The sequence below is a fragment of the Macrobrachium rosenbergii genome, chromosome 3, assembly GCF_040412425.1.
Source record: "Macrobrachium rosenbergii isolate ZJJX-2024 chromosome 3, ASM4041242v1, whole genome shotgun sequence".
Taxonomy (NCBI): domain Eukaryota; kingdom Metazoa; phylum Arthropoda; class Malacostraca; order Decapoda; family Palaemonidae; genus Macrobrachium; species Macrobrachium rosenbergii.
The window spans coordinates 87,379,526-87,399,287 of record NC_089743.1 but is presented as its reverse complement, the minus strand read 5'-3'; the positions used below and the strand labels follow the sequence as shown (position 1 = coordinate 87,399,287).

General features: G+C 37.7%; 1 protein-coding gene across 1 annotated transcript in view; it reads left to right on the top strand.

The window, feature by feature from the left end:
• The window catches only part of Src42A (Tyrosine-protein kinase Src42A), a 119,382-nt gene that overhangs the window by 69,100 nt on the left and 30,520 nt on the right, over window positions 1–19,762 (top strand). The window contains exons 5-7 of the mRNA XM_067084234.1: window positions 10,695–10,863; window positions 18,480–18,638; window positions 19,234–19,412. Coding sequence (XP_066940335.1) covers window positions 10,695–10,863; window positions 18,480–18,638; window positions 19,234–19,412 — 507 coding nt within the window. The remainder of the gene's footprint in view (window positions 1–10,694; window positions 10,864–18,479; window positions 18,639–19,233; window positions 19,413–19,762) is intronic.

Genomic DNA, 19,762 nt, shown 5'->3' with positions numbered 1-19,762 from the left:
TATAAGTTACAGGTTTTGCATGTATGTCAGGGGAAATCTGTAGTGAGGATTTGTGTGGTGGCATAAGAATGTTAAGCAGAAGTAGTAGCTTCTCTTTCTCCTGAGTAGCCCATCATTCCAGCCACCATCAGTACTGTAGAGTAATTTATCTAATTCATCACAGTTTTGAATGGCTAGCTCTCCTTCATGAGCAGAGAAAGCACATGAACTGTAAAGTTGCATGATACAAAGCACAAAATTTAGAAGTATTTTATAATATTTAAAAATTTTTCAGGAAATCTTTTAGTATTGCACTCAAAGTAAGTCTGAGAAACATATTTTTCATGATATACATGCATAGTGTGTTAATTATTTGTGACAAATTCCCTTTTTGCGTATGTATCTTTCTGCTAATAACAGAGATCTTAAGTTTGTTGTAAGCATTCATTTGAAGGTAGTTTGTGATTTTGCTTTCAGCTGGTCGATTGATCCCTGAAGACTTAGTTTGTCAGTTTTGTAGATTTATATGATTATTGTTTTAACTTGAATTTTCTTTATGAATTATTTGACTATTCTTTTAAGGATATATGTTAAAAATAGGCTTTTATTTTAGGGGACAAATTTTAGGTTTTGGAAAATCATAATTAATTGAGAACTACTTTGTTTTTAATTTACAAATTGTTTTCTAAACCCTCTGCTGTCTCTCGTCTTCTTCTTACTCCAACCGGATCATAAAGGCTGTAAGTTGACATACGTTTCTCTATGTACCGTATGTGCATGCTCCTTTGTGGACATGAATGTAAACACAGACCTCAGAGTTTGCAATGAGGAAAAAATACATATTAACTGAAGAGGAGAATGATGCCACAAAGTCATGTCATGTTATTCCTTGCAGCGCATGATAAGGAGTGTTGAATATATTACTTATAGAGTATGCTGCTAGTAGTATAGGTAGCAGTTTTCTTTATGCGCTTGCTATACATTATTGCCTTGATGAAAGTTTTGTACTGTATATTTTGCTGAGTACGTAACTGGAATGAATTTATTTAATGAACATAGCCTTAGTGGATACTATTTCTTTGTGTCCTTAATATTTTTCCTCTGTAACAGCCCAGCTATTATTATTTTTTGTATTTTTGTATTTTTTTTTTAAGTTGTATGTCCTTGTATAAATTGTGTAAGAAACTGTTACTATATAAAGAATTCAATGGATCAATTCAGCTGCATTCCACCGACTTGAGAGTGTTTACTCATATTAAAGTTTATCTTCAAAAATATCTTGATTTATTTCTGAAGCTCAGGCTTTTGGGATGGGATTAAGTCTTTAGATTAGATCTACAGTCAATGCTTATTATTTGTGAGATTTAAAGGTGTTTCATGTCTTGAGTAACAGGTAAGAGAACCTGAAGAAACAATTATAGCAGGCAGAGCAATAGATGAGGGGTGCTGAGTCATTACTATCAATCAATAGTTAAATTGTTTGCTTTTAGTCAGAAACACCAGATAGTTTGGTTTAAAAATCTTTTACTTAAGCTCATTAAAGAAGTGTTATAAAGCCCTTATAAGTTTGTATGGCCAAATTATTGAAATCTTCAAAGCTTTCAATGTCTTTTGTTTTATGATTGGAATTTTTAGGACTATATTGATAAGGGTCCTGAAGCTTAATAGTCATGTTATATTTAGCTGGTTGCCAGTGAGTATATTTCTCAGTTGGGTAGTCATGCTTTTTGTATAAAAATTGGCTTTTTTTTTTGTTAATGTAGGTAATTGTGGAAGAGAGGGAATTACAAGGAAAATTAAGAGTTTGATTAATCAAGGGACACTGATCAGTGTCACGTAATGCTTTATGACATTAAGTTCTTTATAATGGAAAATGGGTATGAAATGAAAAGGGAAAAGTAATTAGGGGAAAAAACGTTTTACGATAAAATCATTGCTGTAGGTAGTTGTATGCATTAACTTTTAAGTGCTGCTTACCAACAATTAGTTAATGAAGAAGATTATCCTTGACTAAGGGGGTGTTGATAGGGAATCCACCCACCCAGTATGGATGGCAACCTTCACAAAACTCTCTCCTATCATTACAAAGCGTTGTTTCAGGAAGATGTGTACAGCCAGTCTAAGGATAGGGAGGTGGTACCTCAGCATGAATATGTGGGATGTACTGTATGTAAGAAACATAGAATTTCTTTTAATAAGATTTTTCATGTGTTTTTGTAAGCAAACCAAAACTGTATGTAGCCCTTTTGGCATGGTTAAACTGGTCTAAGATAATAGTAACAATAGTATGCCTGGGCATACTTGCTACCTTGACTAAGTGTAAATACTCGTTATAGGTACAGTAACCTTTGACCTGATGACATCATAGACAGAGAGATGCTATTCAGTGCTTGCCATCTTAGCAGATATTTCTTTCATTGTGTTAGATGCAACAACTTAGAAGGTTTTTTAGACAAATTCTATGTTTCATGGATGCAGATCATTGCCGTACTCGTGATACTCCACCCCACCAGCCATCCTATTGGGCACATTTTTACCCTTTTGGAGGAAATCTTTGTGCAGATGGTTGAGGGCTTAAGGGTTTTATTCATACTGGGGAGTGTGATTCTTTTATCATTTAGTGTAGTTGGCCCACAATTTTTGCCATTTTTGTATGGTACTACCATTCCAAACCAAAATTGTATTCTGTTTTAGGACAGTGGGTTTTTATATACCAAACTAAATTTATTTTAAAAAACCTGGTGTTTGTGAAGCTGTAGGGTTTTTACATTTTCACTACGTAGTTTACATGCGGTCATTCATTTCACAAACATTTGGTAACTGGTTATACTGTCAGATAATATTATATGACTTGTAGCACTGTGCAGTGTCACAGATGTAGGTTATTTGCAATTTGGATTTATTTAGCTGCTCAGACAGTGGACATGGAATGAAGGTTCATATAAAAAGTCATTTATGGTGACTGAAGACTGTAGTTATTTTCACTTCTAAAATGATCCAGAGTAAGAAATAGTTAACTCAAATAATTTAATGAGCAGATACAAGATGGTTTGTATAGATGATAAAGCCATGGTTTAAATACAAAGTTCTTGAAAGTTTAGATTAAGAAATACTTCAGGAGCCTGTTTTTTTATGGCATTTGTAGTCTCTTAAGGTCCAATAAAATTATAAAGGCCTTACATTTTAATGTGGAAAGGAACTGTGGTGGAAATGTAGCCACACCTGTAGTTGGAAGTACACAAATAACACCATGATAAACTAAGGCTTTTGTTTTGGGCTTGCCATTAGATTTCAGAAGTCTAAAACAATCTAGTAATACTAAAATTTTATATGTTATCAATCTAATAGACCTTACTGCCACATCAGTTGTAAAAAGACATCATATACTCAGTGTGAAATTTATATTTATACAGTTTCAAGAGCTTTGCTCAGTCCTTGGGTAGACTACTTTTTTCTTGAAATAGGGAAAATTTTTTTGAACATTTCTTAGCTTGCCTTTTTGTAAAAGTTCAGTCATAGCATGGTAGTTATTCTGCATATTTTATAATGACATGGAAAGGGGGCTTAGATAGTTTTATATTGTGATTAGGTGTTGCTCATATTTTTCCATTGTTAGTACATTTACCCATTTAAGAGTTGGAGTGTACTGTACATTAAGTAAAGGTCAAATGGTTCTTCTGGTTGTACAGTATTACTTCTTGTTTAGTGACAGATGTTACTTATTTCAACAATTTTTCATCATGAGAGAAAAAATGTAAGCTGTTATCGTTTTGTGTATTTTGCCTCCCATCATCACAAAGGATATCACATGTATTTTGAGGCTTCTGCAATGGTTTTTGTGTGGTTTTCAAAACCCTTTCTGCTTTCTTATCCCACTCTCCCAAAATCCTACGAGTGGAACCAAGCTTAATTGAATGGATGGCTACCATTCCTCTAAACACTGGAGTGAATAATTGTACATAATGCCTAATTATGAATTGCACAGAATGCATATGCTTATCTGCATGGAAATTAATCATACCATTGCTTGATTATATACTTATGTTAAAAACTGTTACTTAAGAGTTACTCAATAGTTAATGGTTTTTATGACAGTGTGTACAAATGTCACAAGTTTAATTGTTTAGAATTAACTTTAAAGGAAGTTTGGTAAAGTGTTAAGCCTCTTCAAGGGATTTTGGGATTTTGGTGGTTTTAACATGTTTATCAAACTCATCACTTAGTATACTGCATATATGGCTATATTTTATTCAATTTTCAGTTGAGGTGAAGGAACATGTATAATACTATACAGATATGGAATATAAGCATTGGACTTCTTATTGGACTTATATAGAATTGCAGTTATTATAATTTAATGTTATAGCCATAGGATCTGCTCTTGTTTTTGTGTTGACACCATTTAGAAGTTTTAAACAGTTTACCCTTTTGGAATATGACAAATAGGGATTGAAAGATTACTGTTTCTCACAATGTCTGGTTCTGAGTTTTTATTTAAAAATTTAGATACAATTTTTTCAGAATGTGATTATTATGGATATTTTTAATATTTCTTGGTTAGGAGAGCCTCTCTCAAAGCAGTAGTGTTGAATAAGATCACCACTTCAAGTAATAAATTTCTTGTGTATCTTTTCGATTTACCTTATAAATTTCTTCTCCATTGTGGGGCAAACTGACTTGTCTCATCTCCAGCTGTTTGTAAATTACAGTGGAAAGTTACAAAGTTTTAATATAATGAAAAGTGGGGCCCAGTTACTATTCCAAGACTTTCCAATATAATTTATTAACAGTAGCGGATGAGTAGAAGTTTACAAAACACTGTGTACTGATGTGTTAAACAAATTAATATTAGTCATCACATCTTGGAATGGCCCAACAAGATGAATGTTATTGGGCAAATTGAAAAGTTACATAAAGTATGAAGTTGAAGTAATGATCTCATTCATTATTTTTTATTATTAGGTATGGTACTGTATAACCAAGGTCAAATCTCACTCACAGGGCTGGTCCAAAGGATGTGTTCTCATACAATACATTTGATTCATAAAATTAATTTTATAAAATTTTGAGTGTTGAACATCTGGAAGTGTGAGATATGTCTAAAGCTGACATTGGTTGGAAAATATATTAGAAATTATTTTTCCATATACTAAACTCGGGCACTTGGTCAAGTAGGTTATTTATCAAGTATTCATTAGTTAAAGGCATGTGAAGACAAAATTCCTTATCTTGCAATGGTGTGTAATCTATCAAGTTTTTCCATTCTTTTCATAGAGCAACGGCATTTGGCATTTATATAGGACTATGGCAGTATTGTTGGAGGATATGACAGTAAGGAGGTTTGGACAGTCAGTGTGCATTGCATAGCAAAGCAATTTAAATGTTGCTCAATTGACTTTTTTATGGGGTTGTACATAGTTTTCAGTGGAAAGGAAAGACAACTACATATTGGGAGGCAATACACCGTATTTCTCTAGGAAGTGAAAGGTTAGATATTGGTGGCAGTGTGGTGAAATGTGAATCAGCATTAACCCATTCCTTGGTAAGCCCTAAAATGGGGTTTGCTACCTGTAGTCTTTTAATGTTGATAAGGAAATAATAATCTGAGTCTGAGTATCCTTTCTTGAGAAAATTCAGAATTTTATCACATTTACTTACTGCTAGCATGTACATTAAAAGTAACACCATAGAAGGGTATTTATGAAAGTTGGATTTACAGTTTACTTTATTACATAGCTTAGGGTTGATTTTCACTTTGACAGAGAACGTCAAATTAGTTCATGCTAAGGAAAATGGGAAAGGTTGAAGCCAAGCAATGATGTCCTGGGTAATTTTTCTTCAATGTTTAATAGGTGTAGTATCATTGTTTTGGTTTTATGCAGATGAGTACCCGGTACATTAAAGAGTGTAATTAAATTCATATTTTTACTTTTTGGTGACATGTTTCTGGATTGTGTTTCTGTCTGCGTTCAGCAAACCCTTCCTTTCTGGACAGTATTGTCCTTATTAGCAACACTGTGATTAACCTGTATGGGGAGACGGGAATGGAAGGAGTAGGGGGAGGGCCAAAGTCAGAATGAGGGAGAAGTAGAAGAAAGGTGTTGATTGGAGAAGGACCAGGATATATCTTTAATGCTGTTTTGCTAAGACCTGTTTGGATATATGCCTTACTCTTGGGAAAGCTGCATCCATTGCAAAGACTCCCATCCTGTCAGTACATACACTGAAAGAAATTTGTACTGGAACACAGGTTGAGTGGTCTTAAAGAGTATTAAACTTTGAAACTTGTAAACACCCCAGGATGCTGACTAACTTGAATACTAAGCCAGTCAGTTCTAACTAAATCCCATTTAAGGGCATGATGCCCTACGTAACGCCTCTTGGGTTTCTGTAATTCTGTTGCAGTGAGAAAGAGATCTCCCAGTTGTTACTGTCAGAGCATCAAAAAATATCTGCGTAGCTATTTCCAGTTTTAAAATACCTTATTTGATGAGTCGTGTATTTTGTATGGACCTTGTAAATATGATTTTGATGTGTAGGTACACTTGTGAATACCAGTTTTCACTTTGGTCATTATTCTTATTGTTATTATATTAATACTATTACTAATGTATAAGGTAATTTAACCAGACCACTTAAGCTAAAATAGTTATTTCATAGTGCTGCCCTAAAAGATTGGATATACTGTAGTTGTTTAAAAACTTAATAATGGACAAACTAAAAATAACTTCAGATTTTTACAATTTTCTTGATTGGTTTGTTTGCAGTTGAATGAGGTTTGGAATTTCACATTAACATGTTGGTGTCATGCTGTTGTTACTGCATTTAGTGATTGCATAAAAAACTTAGTGATGTTATAAGATATTTGAATGTACAACGTTTGTTCAGATGCATATAGAGAAGGCTTGAAAAATTCTTTAAAAAATGAGAAAGGTCTTTGATTAGCAAAACAATATGAAGACTTGAAATTGAGGCCTAGGTTCTTTGGGTATCCAGACAATTTTTCCAAAGTAATTGTTTGGAAACAATTGTTCGAAATAGTTGTTCAAAAAGTAATTGTTCAAATCAACAGTTGTTTGAATTAACAATTGTCCGAACTAGCTTACATAATCATTTTTTACCATGAGAATGAAAAAATTAATTAGTATCAGAGGATATTTATAAAAAATGGAAAAAATGAAATGGTCACAAATTTATTTTTTAGATGACATTGTGTGAAATATTAAAACAAGATTAAATAAAAGGGTTGATTTATTGAATTTTCTAAAACAGAACATCTGCTATTTTACGAACTAAAATGATAGGAAACGGCACGCAAATAATCAACGACACCCTGATACTCGAAGAATTTGTTAGTAACCGACTTCAAGCGCTATGCAGACTTCCGATATTTCTTTTTCCCTACATTGCACTTAATTCCACCTAATTAATTTTCGATATTAACATCATTCAGCGCCTGTTCTCTTCTCAGTGCTGATAAAAATTTCCATATAGTTGGATGATAGCCAGAGACTTGTTACAGAATTGCTCGGTGCCATTTTTCAATAATGATGTTTGTCCTAGGCAAATCTTGGGCCGTTTCGAAACAGGACCACATCTCAATTTTATACTTAGGAGTGCGACACGTATTCCTACGACCAGGCCGCCCAATCCAGGTATCTTCATAATAGTCAACTATGAGTAAAGCTTCTGCCGGATATATATTTTCTTCCATTATAGTATATTGAATGTCTCAACGACTCTATCTACAGGAACGAACACAAGCTAAGAACATACGAATGTTTAATGAAAACTCAACATCAGTGTCACACCTTTGCATGAGGCCAAATTCATACACTTTTCTACATAAACACTGACACAAATGAAAAAACACCCGTAATAATTACTAGATGGCAATTCTTCTTTAATTGCATTTACTATAGCAGGCTCAAAATCTGTTTACAGAATTAACGTTCTGGGAAATTCGGTATATGTTTTTACATTGTTATTCAGTACAGATGCAAAAATCCAAGGTATGGCTTAGCTGTTTTCATGCTATTAATGGTGTAAAGCTGTTTGAAAATAACTGGCACAGTTTTGAAGGCACCATCCAAAAATAATACTTACATGAAGCAAGCACACTGAGGTTTTTCTGGGTTGAAAATATCAGTATTCTGTCTTCTACTTCTCCAGAATCGAATAGCAAAAAAAGGTTTGCCCTTGTTGGTTTTTGTATGCCCTTCAGAAAATATTAATTCTGTCTGATGATTAACCATTGCTCTTCCTGCCTCACTCGACGGATTGATAGCTTTATGCTGCTGGTTTGTGGTAAAGCTGTGCAACACAGCCACTCAATTCAGAAGATGCATTAGAAATAATACAACGAGGAGAGACTCGTGTTGACTTAGTGTCTGTGTTCACTTTATCTAAAAACTTGCGTGCTTCAACAGTTGCCGGATTTCCGCGTACTTCAACAGTTGTTGGATTTCCGCGTACTTCAACAGTTGCTGGATTTCCAGCATCGTTATGCTCACTGGAAGTAGAACTGATACAGCCATCAGCTGTTATAGCATGCCCTTTGCACTTTTCAGCAAAATGTGTGCATTTCCAGTAGACCTTTGGTCTTACTTGCTTGTCCTTATATATAGGAATCCGTCCATTAATAGCATGTCCCTGCCTTTCTCGCTTTGAATAAATTCAGCCATTTCTTTGCGAAGGGTGTATCCTTTAAACTAAAAAAATTCTTATTGATTTTTCTTGGAATACAGCTATCAAATTACATTTTTGAAGAATTGTCCATAAACTGTTGGTTTGAACAATTACTAGATCGAAGAAGTGGTTTACGAACAATTATTATCGAACAATTGTTTTCGAGGAACAGTCCGTAAATTGGTTCATTGTAATTTTACTTGAGGTGTTGTGAACATGAACTGTCAAGTGAGTTGTGTATCAAAGATCAAGCAAAAATTGAGAATTATAGGTGAATAGTATTAGGTTGTTTATTATATTAGGTTCAGCGTCACCACCACAAACACAGTTATCCCTAAGGGAAAGCCCTAAATACTTGGCAGCTTTGTGGAAGAGGGAAATTCATCTGTTTTCATTATGTGCACCAAATTTTTAAGAAGAGTTATCAGATGCAGAAATAGAAGTGCCCTAGTTACTAGATAAAATTATAGTAATTCTAATGGCCTTGGTGGAACAGTTTAAGAATGTGGTGGGAGAAAAAGGCTGTGATAGCACAACATAACTTGTGTGCACCGAAATAGTGGTTCTGGATAGTTTGTTCGTAAACATAATTGTTGCAGTGCAATTTGCCATATGTTGCACAATTTAGAAAAGCAAACTAGAAAATATGTGAACAGTTTTTAAAAATTTGGTTTTCCAGAAGTAAATTAAGGAAGAAATTTTTGGATTAGTAGTTGTGATGAAAAGAGGATGATAACACTTAACGTTTACAGATTACTTAGAAAATAAGGGGGAAAAAACTTAGGGTAACTGGGATTTGGAAAAGTTTAGTGGTACAGGCAGTTGATGAACACATCTGCCAGTGGGAAGTCCAAGAAAGTCTGAAAGGGAAGACATGAATACTTCTACAACTTTAATTATCAGGCAGTCTGCAATTTATAAGGGAGCAGAGAGAGACCTCTTTAAACATGAAAATGATAGTTTTCCCCCCACATTCCCTGTACTGCTCAATTGTTTCCTTATAATAGTTTCTAAATTTGTTTAAAGTGTTTCCTGTATATTTAAAAAAAAATTGACTAAAATCTCATGTAGATATAAGCATAAATTAGTTGGAAAGAAAAAACTAAATTTAAATCTTTACACTTTGAACTATGATACATCTTACCATGCAGATAGAGAGGTGATGGTTAGACTTGGCAAAGCAGTGTAACCCAGTTTCAAGTTTTATGAGATTAAGCTGTGTATATTAGAATCATTTTCATATTAGTCTTCTTTTTTAACTTTCTTTCATTCCCCTGGGTTCCCTTCCTCTTGACACATACTTGGAATTTGTCATTTTCCAGCTCACATAGTTCATATAAGCCAAAAATCCCTTGCGCCATCCTTATGAGATTTGAGAAATTTGACTTGTTGGTCTGTTTACTTGTCTTATGGTCTAAGGGGGTTGGTTAACTGTAAAATTCTGTGAACAAGCCCTGACTTCAAGTGATTTTAAATTGATATTTATTTGGTTGCATTTTGTATGGTTAAGTTTTCCTAATTCTTATTTTGGCCTTTCCTCATTACAGTTGGACTTTTGCTTTTTTGTTGCTTCTGGTTAAAAGCCTGCATATTTGGAAGGCTAATATCCAGGTTCCTTTATATTTTTCTGCAGATTTATTTTTCCAAGAAGATATTGTATTACAGTATGTGCTTTTTTTTTTTGCCATGTTTAACCAATTCCAGGATAAAGTCTGCAAGAGATTTAATTATAATTAAAATTGTGATCGTTTACAAGTATTTTGTTAGTTTTTTACAATTTATTTCTTTCAGTTTTGTTACAAACCACTGAGATGTGATTACCATAAATTTCTGTTAGGAGTGAGTTTTATGGCAGTTATAAATATGTGAGGGCATTGATAGCCAGCAGCCCCCAGTAATGCCTAAGTTGTCATTATAAACAATGTAAGCAGGATTGCTATACTTGTACATTACATACTTCATTAACAATATGCATGCACAGTTTGATGCAATCATTTGCATAATCTGACCGTAAACTTACTTTGCAGATAGAGAAACCAGTCACTCAGGGATTATCCCACAACACACGGGACCAGTGGGAGATTGACCGGTCGTCACTCAAATTTGTTCGTAAACTTGGCCATGGCCAGTTTGGAGAGGTTTGGGAAGGCCTCTGGAATAACACCACTCCTGTTGCTATCAAGACCCTTAAACCAGGTAAAATTTTTATTGATTTGAAGAACTTTTAGGAGGTACAGGAAAGAGAAGGAGAGATGAACTTTGACGAAAGTCTGGGTAGTCTAACCTCTGTTGTGTAGCTTAACTTCTAATATTCATTGGGTAAATAGTTTGCTAAGTATGTCCGATAGGAAGAGGGATAATATAGTACCTGTAATGGTTCCCAGAGTACATGTTTTATATAAGTAACTTAGCCAGTAATTACAATAGCTATTAGTTTCTTCTAACCAGCAGCTTAAAATTTTGAAATTGCGGGTCATGCTAGTTTGTTTTGGTTATGGCGACATGCCCCACCTGCTTTCGGGGGAAGAAGTACAACATAGCAAAGAGCTTCAATCTGTTTCTGCCGGCTGTGGTGGAAGGACTGTGGTTGGCAGCAGCTTGAGTTTTGAAATTTATACTTTACTGGTTGTTTGTTCTATCTACGATTGGTAAAGTATTTATTTTTGTAGCCTTTCGGCACATTTTAGATAGTGTTAGGCAAGTTTTGATCATCAGTTTACGACTTTTTGCCCATTTTTTTTTACGTGTCTTTGTAATTTTCTGTGATGTCTGGCACTAGAAGTTCTAGTATTAGGTATTGTAGCAAAGGCTGCAATACTAGGCTTACTAAAGAATCCTGTGACTCACACTATTTGTGTTCAATGTAGGGGACAAACATGTTCAGTTGATTTACGATGTGAGGAATGTAGTGAATGGGATTTAAAGAAGTGGAAGACTTTAGATTCACATCTTAAGAAACTAGCTAGAGATAGGAAGAGGAAAGCTATTACCAGGGAATCTAGTAAAGCCTTAGCTAGCCAAGATTCATCCACCAAGTTGGATGCAATTGCACCTGCAATTTCTTCTGATCCCATTCCATCTCCTCCACCTGTGCAATCCTCTCCTTTACCCGGCTCTCACGTTTCCATCTCAACACCATTGTCAGTATGGAGTCGAATATTGACACTCGCTTTGAATTAATTGTGCAATCGATCACTAAATTAGTGTCATCTGTTGATGGATAAAAGTGAGTCAGAGTGCCCCGTGGTGCCCAGTGCTAGTCCAGTGGTAGTGGAGGAGGTGGCTGTTTGGTCCATTGATTGTCCTAGGCCAAGGTCCCTGGCATACTCCCCAGCACCTGAGAGGAGTCAAACTGGTAGCCTAAGGGGGGTTGGTGGGGTCTGCCCCCAAGCAGTTGCCCCTTCGGTTCAGTCTGTTGATGAATCCCAGACGGCAACCAAAGGCTGTTGGAAAGACCTTCAAGTGAGTGCACTGTATGTCCTCCAGCTCTGAGGATTTTAGTCTCGGACGCTCACGGCGCTATGCTGACTAGTCATGCCTGCTGAAAAGGCGTGCAGTGGACTTAGAGATCTCTTCTCCTGTGCCTTGTAAGAAGGGCAAGAATTCAGCACACCCCTCTTGCAGTCACTGGGATACCCTGGGGCAATTCTCTTCTGCTACATCAGACGACGATAGTAATTTGGCGCTGAAGTGCCTTGTGGTGTGTAGACCTTCTTTGCATAAGGGAAGCCCTTTATCAGGAGTTGTGCACCCAGCACCATCACCTCTACATTGGCACCCGTTTGCTATCAAGTTTCATCATTGGCTCCCATCTCTACAGTGTTCCCTGAGCACCCGTTGGCACCTGCTCCTCCACTGCCTCGTAGTGTCGTCTGGGACAGTGTTCCTCCTTTGGTTGACCCGATCCAGAGCAAACTAGATAGCGCTCTAAGTTTGCTTCAGAAAGCTCCTCCTACAGCTCAGAAGACAGCAGACTTATTGCTTTCTCCTGTTTCTTCTGAAGATGAGGTTGTCCAGATCAAGATGTTCCTTCGTTGGCGTACTTTGTGTTATTGAGGTTCCTGCTAGCTACCTTCCCAAGCTTCTTTTTGCCAGCTACTCCCTCCTCTCCTGCTTCGACTTTCTTTATGGAAGCTCCCTCAGCTGGCTCTTCGAGTTACTTGGTTCTCTCCTCTTCAGCAAAGAAGGCACTGAAAGAAGAAGAAGGTGGTTCTCTGAGAAGAGGGAGCAAGTTAAAGCGGTTTTTTGTTTCCCTCCTTCCAAGTTGTCTAGGTCGAGTTATAGGTTTTATGCAGCTGGAGAAGCACCTTCCCTGGAAGTCTGCCTCCTCTCAGGGAGACCTCTCCGGCCTTATCGATTTGGGTAGGAGATCAGCTTTCACCTCAGCCAAAATTATGTTTTTAGCTACGGAACTAGCTCATCTTCTCAAGAATATTTGTAAGGTTTTCAAAGTTAGCTGGTCTTTACACCATGGGTGTACTTAAGAAAAGAGAGCTATGGTGTTCTTTTACTTCAAAAGGTGTCACTCCATCTCAGAGATCGGCCCTCCTCGTCTCCCCCTTGGACAGATGTATCTTTTTCCTCAGGCTACAGTACTAGACATTGCTGCTGACCTGCTGAAAAAGAACACTCAGGACCTGCTCTCCCAATCTGCAAGACACCCCAAGGATTCTTCGGCTCTTCCTCCCAGATCTTCGTCTCCGCTGCAGCCTACTCCCTTTCGGAGCTCCCTTTTTAGAACATATACTGGAACGAGCCAGTACAGGCAGACCCCGATTATCAGGGGGCTCGGTTATTGGCAATCTGGTTTTTGGCACTTGTCTAACGACAAAAATCAGCAAGTTTCGGCACTGATATGCGCTGAGTTCCGCTTATTGGCGCCGATAACCGGGGACTGCCTGTACCCGTTTCCTACAGCGTTCCATCAAGAAGTCTTCCTCTAAGTCATCCACCAAGAAATGAAGTACAGTCCTCCGTACTCAGGTAGGAGCGCAACTCCTCCTCTTTGGGGAACGGTGGGAACAAAAAGGAGCAGAACCCTAGATAATGTCTGTCCTGAAGGGGGGCTACACTATCCCCTTTTCGAACAAACCTCCTATAGTCTGCTAGCCTGTTGAATTGACTGCTTACTCTCCAGGCTCAGAGAGATTTGCTGCTCTTTTGCTAGAGGTCAAGTCTCTTGTTCAGAAAGAGGCTATAGAGGTAGTAGAGGACGTTCATTCTCCAGGATTCTACAACCTTCTCTTTGTAGTACCCAAGTCAATGTGGGGCTGGAGACCTGTTTTGGATGTAAGTGCACCAAATTTCTTTGTCAAAAAGACAACCTTCAGGTTGGAAACAAACCAAACTGCCCTTGCATCCATTCACCAGGGAGAATGGATGGTGCCCATCCGACATGCAGACTCATACTTTCATATTACAGTGCATCCGACTTCGAGAAAGTACCTCAGGTTTGTGTTTCAGGGCAAGGTGTTCCAAATTCGGGCTCTGTGCTTCGGTCTGTTGACAGCTCCTCAAGTGTTTACCAGGGTATTGGCTCCCCTAACGAAGTGGCTTCATTTGATGGGATAACGATCTCTCTATACCTCAACAACTGGTTACTACGTTCCCATTTGGAAGCTCAATGTACGGAGGACATTTGCAGAACTCCTCTCCTGGCCTAAGACTTGGGTCTCCTCATCAATTGGAACGAGTCTCTCCTGACTCCTTCTCAGGAAATTCCTTATTCAGGAATGATGATCAACTCCCGGGATTTTGGGGTTTTCCCAGTCCCGAAGAGAATAGACAAGTGTCTTTAGACAGTAAACGAATTTCTGGAACTAGATTCTTGCTTGGCCAATCAATGGATGAGCCTTCTAGGTACCCTCTTGTTCATGGAACAATTTGTCACTCTGGGAAGACAACACCTGAGACCTCTGCAACTCTGGGAAGACAACACCTGAGACCTCTGCAATTCTTCCTCAGAGCCAGCTGGAACAGGAAAAAGTTCCTGGACTCGTTTGTGTTCACGGTAACGGTAGAAGTCAAGGAGGATCTTTGTTGGTGGAGTTCCAGGAAGAGGCTATCAGAAGGGAAATCTCTTCTCCCTCTGAACCCCAGCATAGAGTTCTTTTCAGATGTGTCGAACCTAGGTTGGGGAGCTCTTTTAGGGTCAAAAGAAGTGTCAGGTACCTGGTCTCAAGAACAGCAAAACTGGCACATCAGTGTAAAGGACTTATAGACGATATTTCTTGGCCTACAGTTCTTTGTTTCAGAAGTTCACAGGAAGACAGTAGCAGTACATTAGACAGCACGACGCACTGGCATACCTCAAGAAACGGGGGGGAACTCGCTCTTTCTCCTAGTATGAGACAGCAAGGGTTCTCTGTTACACCAGAACAGCACAAGTCATAACATGCTTTATCCAGGGGAAACTCAGTGTTCTGGCAGACGAATTGAGCCGTCAGAAACAGATCCTTCCCACGGAATGGACATTTGACCAGTTGGTTTGTCTGGATCTGTGGAAGCTCTGAGGGAAACCCATGATAGATTTCTTCGCATCCTCCAGGAATCACCGACTTCCTCTCTTCTGCTCACTAGTACCAGATCCCTTAGCATGGGCGACTGATGCAATGTTGCAGTACTGGTCAGGCAAAAGATCGCATGCCTTTCCCCATTCAGTTTAGTGAAAGTCCTCACAAATTCGGTCTCATCAAACCTGTCCATGATTTTGATAGGCCCGCTCTACAACCAGCAAAGTAAGTGGTTCCTGGATCTGCTGGAACTTCTTGCGGACTTCCTGAGACTGCTGCCACAGAAGCAACAACTTCTCAGGCAACCTCACTTTCAATGATTCCACCAAAACCTGTCTTCTCTGAAAAAAGGGCTTTTCAAGAGGGGCTGCAGATGCGATTGCTAAGTGCAGAAGACAGTCATCAGATAAAGTCTACCAGGCTAAGTGGTCTATCTTCAGGTCTTGGTGCAGATGAAATAACGTGTCCTCTTCTAATACCTCAGTAACAGAAATAGTGGACTTTCTACTGGTCTTACGCTCCACTGAAGGACTTTTCACCCCTACCATTAAAGGGTACAGAGCAATGCTTAGCTCGGTTTTCCGCCATAAAGGAATGGCGTTTCGGGCACACCTCACCTGCACTGCACTTTTCTTATTGGGCTTGCAGTGTGTTTAGTGTGGTAGATTCTTGGAATAGTTCAGTGTTTCTTGGTGGTGGATGAGCAGTACACCACCGGTCGGACTTCAGTTTCAAGTAAAGGTGAATGTTGTCTCACATTTTACTTCCTTTAGCAGTGCAGGTGCCTGAGTGGACATCTTGCTGCCATTGAGTTGTCTTCATTATACATTCTGGCAGCTGAATATTATTGAAGTTTAACTCAACTGTGAGTGTTTTAAGTGCAGGTGTTTTTATCCCAGCTCTCCTGAAATGCAAAAATGTTTCAAATGTTAGAGTTCCCATACGTAACAGGTAGACACTAATTGCAGAGAACCTTGATTTTGGTTTTCTACAGTTCTTGGAGTGGTGATGGAAGTAAGGTCCATCAACTGCAGAACACTTGATTTTGTTCATTGTTCTCTTTCCATAACCTCCTTGAGGAGTGATATAAAAGTGTTTTTCATTCTTTCTTCACTTGGCACTGGCAGTTTTTTGTTGGCCTCTAGGAGAGTTGTTTCCCAATTTGCTGTTTTTGGTTGAAGTGTTGTGAGAGAGACCCGGCTCTCTTCCCTTGTCAGCCTCTCGTCGTTTGCTTTATCCAGTGAGGGGTGTTCTGCCCGCAAGTTCATGCTGGAATTTTCCAGCAGCTCCGTAGAGACTTGAGGTTTCTCTCAGAGTAGCCTGAATTTATTTGTGTACCTTTTAGTTTTTCACCAAATGTGTATCAAGGAGATGGGACCATCTTCTGTGATTAGTATCTTAGAAGGGGGAATCTCTCTGCTTAGAGCTTATACTCAGCACTTACCCTTGACCTTACCTGAGTCAGGTCCCTTTCAGTGTGTTTGTGTGTGTGTTATGTAAAGGCTTGGGTTTGTCTTTACAGTCTTTTATCTAATCGGGTTAGACCCCTCCTCTTCAGTGGAGTTGTTTATTCTTGAAGTATTGAACGGTCTCAGTCTTGGACACTTCAGTCTGGAGTGACTTATGTTATTGCTTTAGACTTATGTTTTTGCTTTAAGCTCCACAAGATATTTTTAAAGACAATTCCATTTTTGGACAGTTTTTACCCATAGACTGTTCTTTACTGACCTCGGTGTTTCAGTGGGGATATCTTCTGGCTTGCTGTATTGTTTTCAGCATTTGATAAGGTGGAGGTCACTCTCATTCCATCATTCCTCAGTAGAAACAGCAGCTCAAGTCTCACCTCTTTTGATGAGAGATTGAAAGTTTCCCCAATTCTTCCCTTCAAATCTAAGGTGGAGATCCAGATGAGATATTGCCTTGCAAAAGTAATTTGTATTTTTCCTAAGCATACAAATTGTAGCCTTTCATAATAGGGGTAACCCACCTCATCCACCCTAATGCGTTTTTGCCCTTCAGTTTTTCATTTTGAATACAGGTTGAAAAGATAATCAGTAATGTTAGGCACCACCCTTGTTTAGTCAATACAAGGCTGGTTCAGAGCAAGAGCGAAAGTGTACTCCTGATATGAAAGGCTATGGTTTCTATACCTAGGATCATGACAAATTACTGGAAAAATATAGTATTGTTCTTGGACTACTTTATTATTCCTGCCTTTCTCCTTCAGATGACCGTAACTCTTCTCTACCCAGTGAGGGTCCATCAGGATGCACTTCTAACATACTGAGTCATGTCACCTGCCTCCTTCTCATTTTTTTCTTCATACAGGTTGCAAGAATTAGGTTTTGGAGACTTTTATTTCATATTGGATTCAACAAGTTATTTCATGGTTGTATTTAGATGTTTCACATTTCAACTTCAAGGTCCGCAAGGCTTAAGCCCCTCATCTTCCCTCGCTTCGTATTAACGAGTAGCCCTCTGCCATCTGTAGAGCGGCACTTGGTTTAGAACACCTTTGCAAAATTTTACTTGTGTGGTGCTAGGCATACTTGCTTAGGTTTGTTGTGACTGATTTTCATGTCAGGTCTTGCTTTTCCAGTTTAGAGGGATTCATGTCAGTCATTCTCACCTTTTATTATCTCATCCTCTTATGAATGTGGCATACATGGAGGCTTGAATTTATAGAGCATCTCCCTTTCAGTTAGATTTGCATGGTGAGTGTAATGTTTCAAAATTTGGCTTCAGAAATTGTTAGTCCATTTTTTTTTACTGAAACTTACATGATTTTGGATGGTCCATCTCTTGCTCTACTTTCCAACTTTAGAAAGGAGCTGGACTTCTTTCATCTTTGTCCAGTCCTCTCTTCCTCTCTTCTTTATTATCTTCCCTCCAAAATTGCATTTCAGGATTTTTATAATTAGTTGGCTCAAGAGAGCAATGTTTTTATTATAAACATATTTTTCTACAGACCTTTACTTCATAAATGGTATGCCTTCTTCCCTTAACCACACTTCCGGTTGGAAGTTTGCTTGGAGGGATGAAGCATCCTGTTGCAGGACATTGGAACAAGGTTGGGTCATTTGCTGTAGGATTTCCCTTTTCTTTTTCTTCTCTCCTCAAGGTCTGTCAATTTTTTGTAGGTACGAGCAGTTTCCATTGAGTAAGACTGTTCACAGTTAGTAGGTTTGTGGAAAGATGTTAAATTGTATGCAGCCTTTTATTTACGTTCCATTTTCACATCACCTTTTTTATTAATTGGATGCACATGGGAAACCTCATTGGCAATTTCTTTTGTTTCAGGTACCATGGATCCCAAAGATTTCTTAGCTGAAGCACAGATCATGAAGAAACTAAGACACCAAAAATTAATACAACTTTATGCAGTTTGTACCTTAGAGGAGCCCATATACATTATAACAGAACTTATGAAGCATGGCTCGCTTCTAGAATATCTTCAAGGTTAGTCATGTTTTTATATAGATTTTTCTGCATTCAAATTTATTTTCAAATTTATTCTCAAATTTCTTGGCAACCAAGTGGGAAACCACTATGAAGTAAATTGGAATAAAATGCTGACAGCTAAATGTAAAGTTTTTATCTTCCATACACATTAGCAATTCCACACCAGCTGCTATATTGAAGGAAATGTTGGAAGACCTAGTATGTCAAATTTGTAATATTTTATCATAAATTTGAAGTAAATTGTTAAAATTGATAATTTTTAATTATTGATTTCAATGAAAATTGCTTTGAAATTATTAGAATGTGATTAGATCATTTTGAATTACTGCACATCTCATTTGTAATCCTCAGGAATTTTAGTTCCTAAATTGTTATTGGGTGAGTAATTAACTTAGATTGAATTCATATTTTATCGGGAGTATGCAAAGCCAAGTGGACTTTGGCATGATCAGTGGTTGGGTTATTTATTAAGTTTTTGTTTACGTTTAAACTGTGGGTGTTAATATTATAAACCATTCATTCAAAGGTATTTGTTAGTGTTATTTTTATTACTTTGTGTCCAGGCATTCATTATTTATTATCTTTTATTCAGGCAAGGGCCGTACCCTCAAACTTACCAACCTAATTGATATGGCTGCCCAGATAGCTGCTGGTATGGCCTACTTGGAGTCGCAAAATTATATTCATCGTGACTTGGCTGCAAGAAATGTCCTGGTTGGTGATAGCAACATCGTCAAGATAGCAGATTTTGGCCTTGCACGACTCATTAAGGTATGTGGTCCTCATTTTATAACTTAATAATAGTGTGGATATGTAGGCTTTAGATGAAAACCATATTATGGGTTTATGTGGAGGGAAAGTACCGAATTAGTGATTACTTAAATTTGTATATTAGTTAAGACACTTTTATATTCGAAAAATTTGTTTGACATCCTTACGTAGGGACTAAGTTTTATGTATATTATTAATTTTTTAAAATAATGTATTATCCAAGGGCAAGGTAGAGATGTATGAAAATAAATTTGATGTATAATTTTTAATTAGAAAGTAAATGTCTTGCTAGGAAAAGTTTAGTTTTGTACTTTACAATACACCTTTATATTGTCTTGATTAAAATGTAA